This window comes from Amia ocellicauda, chromosome 4 (genome assembly GCF_036373705.1).
Source record: "Amia ocellicauda isolate fAmiCal2 chromosome 4, fAmiCal2.hap1, whole genome shotgun sequence".
NCBI classification, from domain to species: Eukaryota; Metazoa; Chordata; class Actinopteri; order Amiiformes; family Amiidae; genus Amia; species Amia ocellicauda.
In genome coordinates, this window is record NC_089853.1 from 8,359,547 (window position 1) to 8,368,503 (window position 8,957).

An 8,957-nucleotide genomic window follows, 5' to 3' on the forward strand; every position below is an offset into this window, starting at 1 on the left:
ATCCATACAATGACCGCAGCGCCATGGAGAGGAGAACTACTCTACCCGAAATGCAGCATTCTTAAATGCCTGCACGCCGTGCTCTGATTGGCTGCATTTGCGTTCAAACGAGTACGTTACACTCCTTATAGGGTGTTTCTGGGATGCCAAGGTTTTATGCTAATGATATTGTAATAGCCAGCTGTATGCAGGAGTAGTAGTAAGACATGCGCAGTGCCCTACTGAGAAAACAGACAGGATTCAAAGTTTTTGTTTGGTAAGTCGTGATCTTTGTCATTTTTGCGCTCTGTTTTTGCTCCCAACTTTAAGGGAACAGTGGCCAAGTGTGGCAGCGGGCATGTTTTCGGACCCGCAGGGCTGGGGGGCTAGGAGCGGGTGCGCAAGGTGGTCATTCACGCACAACAATGGGAGAACGCGCATGGGGAGCGTGGCGCGGTGGAGTAACAAAACCCGCTGCGGGGACGGGGCACCGTTTCGCGCTTTGCGGGGGAGAGCTGGTTTTGTTTGGCGGATAAACGGGTGAAATCCACGCCGCCACGATGCTCGGGTTTCGGCGGAGATTTAAAGCGCGGGGTCGTTAATAAAAGTGGGATTGATTGGAGCGCCGCACGCTGAGAATGTTGTGAACGTTCCTTAAAGAGAGAGCGCCTCCCCTCTCTTCTTACTAGGGTGCTTGCAAACCTAACTCGACCGACGAGAGTCCGGAGCACGTTTTGACGTTGAAATATATGTTTGAATGTGTCTGGCGCAAGCACGGTAGTATTTCGGGGGCTTTTCTTCACGGTGTTGTGCAGATCTGTGCTGCTAGTGTGGGATCATAGATGGTTATGACATGATGGCGTCAGGACGGGGCTTTGATACAATGACACTAAAGGTCTGCGCTGTATTGTACACGAGGCGTGCGGCTGGCTCTGTTTTATAACTTTATTTCCATCCACTTACTGATTTACAGAACTGCAAAAATCAATAGAGAATGGGGGAAAGGTCCCCAACGTGTGATGCTTTTGTAACCTTTGTGTGCGAAAACAAGTTTCAGTTTCGACACTTGAAACGTGCCGTTAAAAAAAAGACGACCCGCACCACACTTCCGAAAGGCAATGCATTTGACTTGTATTTTTTTTTTTTATGAAAAAGACACAAACCACGATCGATCTCCAAAATGTGCGTTTGTTTTGGCCGTTTCGTGGTGCGGGGGTATTACTCCGTGTTAAGTGCCTGCGAGGTTGGTGTGGCAGAGAAAGTGGGTTATGTTGTGTCTGGCGCGGCCGGTTGGTAATACTGTATCACTGGGTGCAAATATAGGTCAATTAATTCGCTACCTTTGCGTAGAGCCTTTCATGGGTTTTGTAAGACTGCTCACGGTTTGTTCTCTGCTATATGGCTGCTTTAATGAGAGTAACATATTAGATCAGACCCTTCTTTGCCCCAGTGCGTGTTGTGGTGTCCGCCCCCTTCGGGATACGAGCCCAGTAAGCGAGCTGCAGTGAGCCCAGTCCCGTCCCTGCGCAGCCGCTGCCATGCCATGCCATGCTCTGGTGCTATTGCTGCTTTTTTAACAAGCATTAGTTTCGATGCAGTTTAGTTACACACCGTTTTCCATTTGTTTCTCAGAGCCACACAGCGCAGTTTGGAGATGTTTGGCTTTCATAAATCCAAGATCTACCGCAGTCATGAAGGCTGCTGCATCTGCAAGACCAAGTCCTCCAGCTCCCGCTTCACAGACAGCAGCCGATATGAGGAAAACTTCAGACTGTGCTTCGGGTGAGAGATCCCACAACACGACTGTATTTTATATATTATATATATATATATATATATATAATATATTATATATATTACTGGATATTGTCTGCATATTCACTCAAGGCTCGATTTTTTTAGATACATGTGTGTGTATACATATTGTGATTATTTATGAGCAGACTTGCATTTTACACAAGAAACATTGTAAGGCATTGCAAAAGAGCAGTAATACAATTAGTTAAACAAAATCAAGTACCTGTGCAATAAATATGCACAAGTTTACAGTTTTAAAATATCATAAATTATGAAATTTTTTAAGATAAGTGTAAGAGTTCACTGATTAACACTCAAAGCTACTTATATATTGGGACACATTACAATATATTGGCTTAAATGCCTTTGTTTCAACCTGGAAGACATTTGCTCAGCCATGTGTGCAGATGCAGAATATAGTGGTCCAGGACTGTGCAGCTCCACTGAGTTCAGGCAGGTAAGACCACCGGATTGTAATCTGGGGCCGGTCTGTAACTCTGAACGCACTGTAATTTATCTGGTTTAATGAAATGAAAGCACTGCTCCCCTAGTGTGTTCAGTTTTGTCATGTAGAAGTATAACACTGTGTGTGCATTTGTTTTAGGTTGGTTGAAGATCGAACAGGAGACATCTGTAACGCTTGTGTTCTGCTTGTGAAGCGTTGGAAGAAACTCCCCCTCGGCTCTAAAAAGAACTGGAACCATGTAAGTTCTCTTCTGTCTTCTGTGTGCATTCGTTTTTTTTTCAACCATTTTTGAATGGAGTGTTTTTTAGGGTTATTTATATATATATTTTTCCTGCATTTATTTTTCATACTTATACCTTTCACCAGGTTGTGGATGCAAGAGCAGGGCCTGGCTTCAAGTTGACGAAGCCCAAGAAGGTGAAGAGCAGTGATGGCAAAAAGAAGAGCAAACTCAAGAAGTTGCACAAATTCAAAAGACAAAGTGAGTAGCTTGTTGTATTTGTAAAGCTATTTTGTCAAGAGCCATCCTCTTTTTATCTGGTGTATGGTATTTATAAAGGGTGGAATTGCATTTGTGTAATTAAATAACTTCCCCTGGCTAATTACATCCATTGTGAAGTAGGTTGGTAAGATTAGAAGATGCACATGAAAGCATTTTGCTTTCCATAGACTTCGTTGTGGACGGCTCCAAACCAGGGCAGCGGTCCGCTCTGTTCCAGGTGTCCGTGCGTATCCCATCTCGAAGCTCAACGATCTCGTGCTTTCATTGCCTTTCAGACTCCGATGCCCACAGCACGACGTCGAGCGCCTCCCCGTCTCAGTCTCCCAGTTACAGCAACCGGTCTGACGATGGCTCTGACATAGAGTCCAAGCAGAGGCATCCCACCCCGTCTGTGTTCTCCTTCATAGACCTCTCCTACTGGAAAAGGTACCTTTTTACAAAACCTGTTACAGGGCATTCTGGGTGTCTGCTAGGAACGAACTGGTAACTGGCCTTGATGTTGGGGCATTTGTTTATTTCACTGGGGCAAGTGCCCAAATGCCCCAGAGCTGTAAATTACTATCGGGCGTTCTTCTGTCAGCACAGACTACTGTGTTTTGAGAGAGATGTTATACTGGGGGCATTTGAGAACTTTTTAACTTTTTGGACGTTTTTATTTTGCAGGCAGAAGGTGTGCTGTGGCATTATCTACAAAGGCCGCTTTGGCGAAGTCATGATCGACCCACGCCTCTTTAAGCCGTGCTGCAGCTCCAAGAAGAAGGAGTCCCTGTCACAGGCCGAGGACTCCCCACCGGCCCTGAAGGAGGGGTGGTAATGGGTGCTGGCTGTTCAACTCTCCTTCTAGTTTTGTCTCCAGTGGCAGACTTTCCCCCTCACCCTGTCCCCCATTCCTCAGTCTTTTGTTAACCTTATATCAATTAGCCAGGAATCTTTTGTTTGTCAGTTTTGCATATGTAAATTAATTTTTCAGTAGTTTTTTTTTTTTTTTTTTTTTTTTAAGAAAACAAAAAAGAAAACAAAAATTCAACTATGGGCATTAGTAAAATATTTATAGTATGAGGAAACCTTTATATATGGACATAAAAGGCAGATTACTCAACTTTCTTTTTTTATGTATTTCATTCAAAGACTGTAAAATATTATGTTTTTTATATTACCAGTTTCTGCATCTGTAAATAGTGTTAAAAGGTTATACCAGTGCATTGACTGCCTCATGTAGTTTTATTTTATTTTTTTAGTTCTTTTAAGTGCAGTCTTGATAAAAGGAAAAGAAAAAACAGTTGCTTTATATTTTGATATGCAAAATACAACATAAGGTCTTTTGACCCATTTCAGTGGCGTGATGGAGTATGTTTCTGCTCGAAGCAATACCTTGTCATTTTGTGATAACCACTTTTGTATTTTTCTTAATGGAATCGTTAAACTTAAGGTGCATGCCAAAATTCTTCCAAAGCCTCTCCAAAATTGTGAGAGAAGGCGTTTGTGTTGGAAGTCTGACCCAAATTCACACACATCTGTAGGTGTCAATATAGAGCCCAAGAAACCACACACACACACAACGATGTGTACGTTCACTGGGCATCGCAGATTAATGACTAGTGTATAATACAATGCACATAATCTCTGTGTTCATTCCCTTGAAATAGGAAAAAGTATATGTTCAGTATTTATTTACTTAATACTTTAAGAGCAATTATACCGGTCTTCCATTAATTCTCAGCTGTAGATTCTATACTGTAAAACCAATGTTTTTTAGATGATTCAGGAATATGTTTATATGCAATTGACGGTTTTAATATTTGGCTATACTTGCCATTTCAGAAAAAAAAGTCTATATGATCTTATGCACTGGTGAAATTGTTCAACAGAACTTAAACTCGTATCCCAAGACATTGCTGCCTGTTGGATCTGTACAATAGAGACAGACATATTCTCTGAAAAAGATGCAAGATTGACCCTTTAATTAAAGTCGCTATAACTGAAGTTCCAAAGCCCTCCATTCTATTACCAAAACAATATGACACTTGGATTGTCATTATATTAAAATATATATAGTGACTTACATCTTTAACCATACATTTCAGTTTTTTCTAGATCCATTATGCATCTTATTGAACTGAAGTATTTCACAGAAGATCTTCAGTAGTAATGCAGCTCTTTTAAGTGTTCTGTTATGTAACGTGGCACAAATGGCATCCTCAGCTGGCAGTGGTCATTTTTGCATTGTGGCTGGTGATGGGGTGACTGCTGCTTGTGTGGTACAGGGAGTTTTTAAGGAAGTCCTGTATTGCAGGTCAATCTCCAATCAGGATTCTGTGACGAATGTACAGAATCTATATAAAACCTCAACCAGGTTATTTCTACTGCATGGTTTACCATGTGCAAGTGGATGTGCCATATAGGAGTAAACCTAGTTGGTGGTTTTCCATATTGTCAAATACAGCAACTTTATATAGGTTGTGAATGTACACAATACAATAAAAAATATCAATTTTCCTTAATCAAAACTCCCAAGGGTAAATACATGTGCAGTCCTAGAGATATCTAAGTCATGATGCTTTGAATGCTTTTGTCTGTTCATTCTTGCACTTGTGTAATTAAGATTTTACTATGTGGAAATTTGATATTGTATAATTTTCAACTTATGCATCTTAAATCAAATTGGAAGATGTAGCACAGATTGTTGTAGGAGCCATGATTTTTCGTCAAGAATGTCCTTTCAATGTCATTCTAATGTTACTTTTTTAAAGTTTTAGCTGGAATTTTATGTGTCCACCTGAAACCCCATTGATTAAGTCCAAATTAGCAATGTTCCAAATACTTTAAACGGGAAACAAGAAAACACACTTCTGTCTTTGCTGTCATTTAGGATTCTACCTCTAAACAGTGCTCTTAAATACAGAACCAGGATTTGTAGCATTCATGATCAAATCCAGGCTGATGAACCAAAAACTGACCTATAATTAAATAAATCTGTGTATCAGTGGGAATAATTACCAGCATCTTCCTGTTGTATTCACTGAGTAAGATGATCTTGTTCCTTGAACCACAATAACACCCAACAGGTCTTTGAAGAAAGGAGTTTGTTTTTTTCTGTCTGCCTTGTTCCACTAGATTTGCACACGGTTGTATATTTTCAAGAGTGCACAACTGTATACAGTTTGTTGCTTTAATGGTTAGGCATCGTTGTCCACTCTGTAATGTTGATTCACTTTCTATGATCTCAAATTATGCGGATGACCGTTTTGTACGTGTGATTCCACGTTTTTATCGTCATCCATTCAATGTTGATTACAACACTATATATTTATTTTTGTTGTGGAAGGGAAGAAAAACCTTTCTGTGAGTAAAATCTGAGTGACATCTTTTATCATGGCTGCTTTTTAAATAACCATCTTCAATATCAAATCTTTCTGGGTTTTGTTGGATGTTGGTATCAGGGCTTATCCTACCCTAACCCAAATGAAGATGGATAATGTGTTTAAAAGACTTGACGTTGAATAAAAAGATCATTCATTTTCATAGTCTTCAGTATCTTGAATGATGAAAATGAGAAAATAAGTTTTTCTTTCTAATTAAGGTGGAATATCAAACTAATTCCAATATTGGTTATTTAAAAGAAATAAATACATTTAAGGGTGCATATTTATTCATTATTGAAAGTGTGCCTTAGGTAGAAATCAGTGGAACTCTTTCATGGCTTTTTTTTCCATAGATTTAAATGAACGTCTAGGTTTCCAGTCTAATTTATTATATTTATTTTGCATAAGCTCTGTGTATTCACCTGATGCTGTAAAGAAAACTGTTTTTAAATCATTTTATTTTTGTGCACTTTTTGGAATATTTGACCAACTGTTAAATTGAATACTATTTTATATATCTCTACTGTATCACTTCTGTATTTTAATAAAATATTTAAAAAAACAAGTGCATGAATTCAGTTGTCTCTGTTGAAGAAGAAAGTCTACACCAAAGTCTATAAAGAGGTGTATTACAATGTATTCTTCAGCTACCATTTTGCATATATCATTTGATAAGCTTTTGTGACACCTTTATACACACACACACACGTTGTTATAATCAGATTTCCATATGAGTATTACAGTAGCAGGCTGTAAACCTTAAGACCTGCAAAGAAAGAATGCAAAACGAAATTGTCTCCGAGAAATGACTCGGGATTATTACTTTTTCACCTACGAGGCCCAACCCCTCTGCCATCCGTAAATTAAAGCCAATGTCTGCTGGCTCTCTTCCAATTAACAAAATATGGGATAAAACACACGACGCTTATTTCTTTACGATGCCACTACATTTCCACTGTAATTCGCTTAGTCTGATTTGCAGAATGTGCTGTATTTGCTGTTTTTTGTCTTGTCTGATGATTAATTACATCATTTAACCAGGAGAAGGATGAGGAATGAGCACTTGAATGAGGTCGCATGTTAAATAAAAACCTTAAACAGAATCCGCTGTCAGGTAGTTAACAACAGTGCCACTAGATGGCGCCAAATACTCGCTTTAACGGTACTTAGCCAAGTCCATCATTAAGCATTTAGTTTCATTTAATACTATACACTCACCTAAAGGATTATTAGGAACACCTGTTCAATTTCTCATTAATGCAATTATCTAACCAACCAATCACATGGCAGTTGCTTCAATGCATTTAGGGGTGTGGTCCTGGTCAAGACAATCTCCTGAACTCCAAACTGAATGTCTGAATGGGAAAGAAAGGTGATTTAAGCAATTTTGAGCGTGGCATGGTTGTTGGTGCCAGACGGGCCGGTCTGAGTATTTCACAATCTGCTCAGTTACTGGGATTTTCACACACAACCATTTCTAGGGTTTACAAAGAATGGTGTGAAAAGGGAAAAACATCCAGTATGCGGCAGTCCTGTGGGCGAAAATGCCTTGTTGATGCTAGAGGTCAGAGGAGAATGGGCCGACTGATTCAAGCTGATAGAAGAGCAACTTTGACTGAAATAACCACTCGTTACAACCGAGGTATGCAGCAAAGCATTTGTGAAGCCACAACACGTACAACCTTGAGGCGGATGGGCTACAACAGCAGAAGACCCCACCGGGTACCACTCATCTCCACTACAAATAGGAAAAAGAGGCTACAATTTGCACAAGCTCACCAAAATTGGACAGTTGAAGACTGGAAAAATGTTGCCTGGTCTGATGAGTCTCGATTTCTGTTGAGACATTCAGATGGTAGAGTCAGAATTTGGCGTAAACAGAATGAGAACATGGATCCATCATGCCTTGTTACCACTGTGCAGGCTGGTGGTGGTGGTGTAATGGTGTGGGGGATGTTTTCTTGGCACACTTTAGGCCCCTTAGTGCCAATTGGGCATCGTTTAAATGCCACGGCCTACCTGAGCATTGTTTCTGACCATGTCCATCCCTTTATGACCACCATGTACCCATCCTCTGATGGCTACTTCCAGCAGGATAATGCACCATGTCACAAAGGTCGAATCATTTCAAATTGGTTTCTTGAACATGACAATGAGTTCACTGTACTAAACTGGCCCCCACAGTCACCAGATCTCAACCCAATAGAGCATCTTTGGGATGTGGTGGAACGGGAGCTTCGTGCCCTGGATGTGCATCCCACAAATCTCCATCAACTGCAAGATGCTATCCTATCAATATGGGCCAACATTTCTAAAGAATGCTTTCAGCACCTTGTTGAATCAATGCCACGTAGAATTAAGGCAGTTCTGAAGGCGAAAGGGGGTCAAACACAGTATTAGTATGGTGTTCCTAATAATCCTTTAGGTGAGTGTATAAACACACACTTTGGCCAGTTTTGTTATACGTGGATCCTATGGCTTATCTATAAATCTCCACTGGCTCATTGTTTTTCACCGCAGCTATTACTAGTAGTAGTAGTAGTTCTTGTTTGAAAAAGCAGAGTGCTGTTTTCCTGAAGGATCTGTAATTAGACTGGATTCCATATTATGGACACTTTTCGCAGGAGTTGGACGCTTTCACCTGTGCATGTCCTTCCGTTATGATTTTTCATTGTGTGTTATCATGAGACCGATCTGGAGCACCGAGGCCTGGCTCGGTATTTTAAAGCCATGCATTAGACTGAGCTCTAACTGTCCCCAGACTGCGGGATGTGTCTGCGATGTGTCCATGTCTGATGTTTGACCAGGAGCTCCAGCGGACCCGCAGCGCAAATATGTGACGTCACAGCCG

General features: G+C 40.6%; 1 protein-coding gene across 1 annotated transcript; it reads left to right on the forward strand.

Moving 5' to 3' along the window:
* The first annotated feature begins 144 nt into the window (after window positions 1-144).
* Window positions 145-6,671, forward strand: sinhcafl (SIN3-HDAC complex associated factor, like). Its single transcript, XM_066700863.1, has 6 exons — window positions 145-256; window positions 1,612-1,761; window positions 2,381-2,480; window positions 2,609-2,723; window positions 3,020-3,170; window positions 3,408-6,671. The coding sequence occupies exons 2-6, from the start codon at window positions 1,634-1,636 to the stop codon at window positions 3,556-3,558; spliced, it is 645 nt and encodes a 214-aa protein (XP_066556960.1). The 5' UTR covers window positions 145-256; window positions 1,612-1,633; the 3' UTR covers window positions 3,559-6,671.
* The last annotated feature ends 2,286 nt before the right edge of the window (window positions 6,672-8,957 follow it).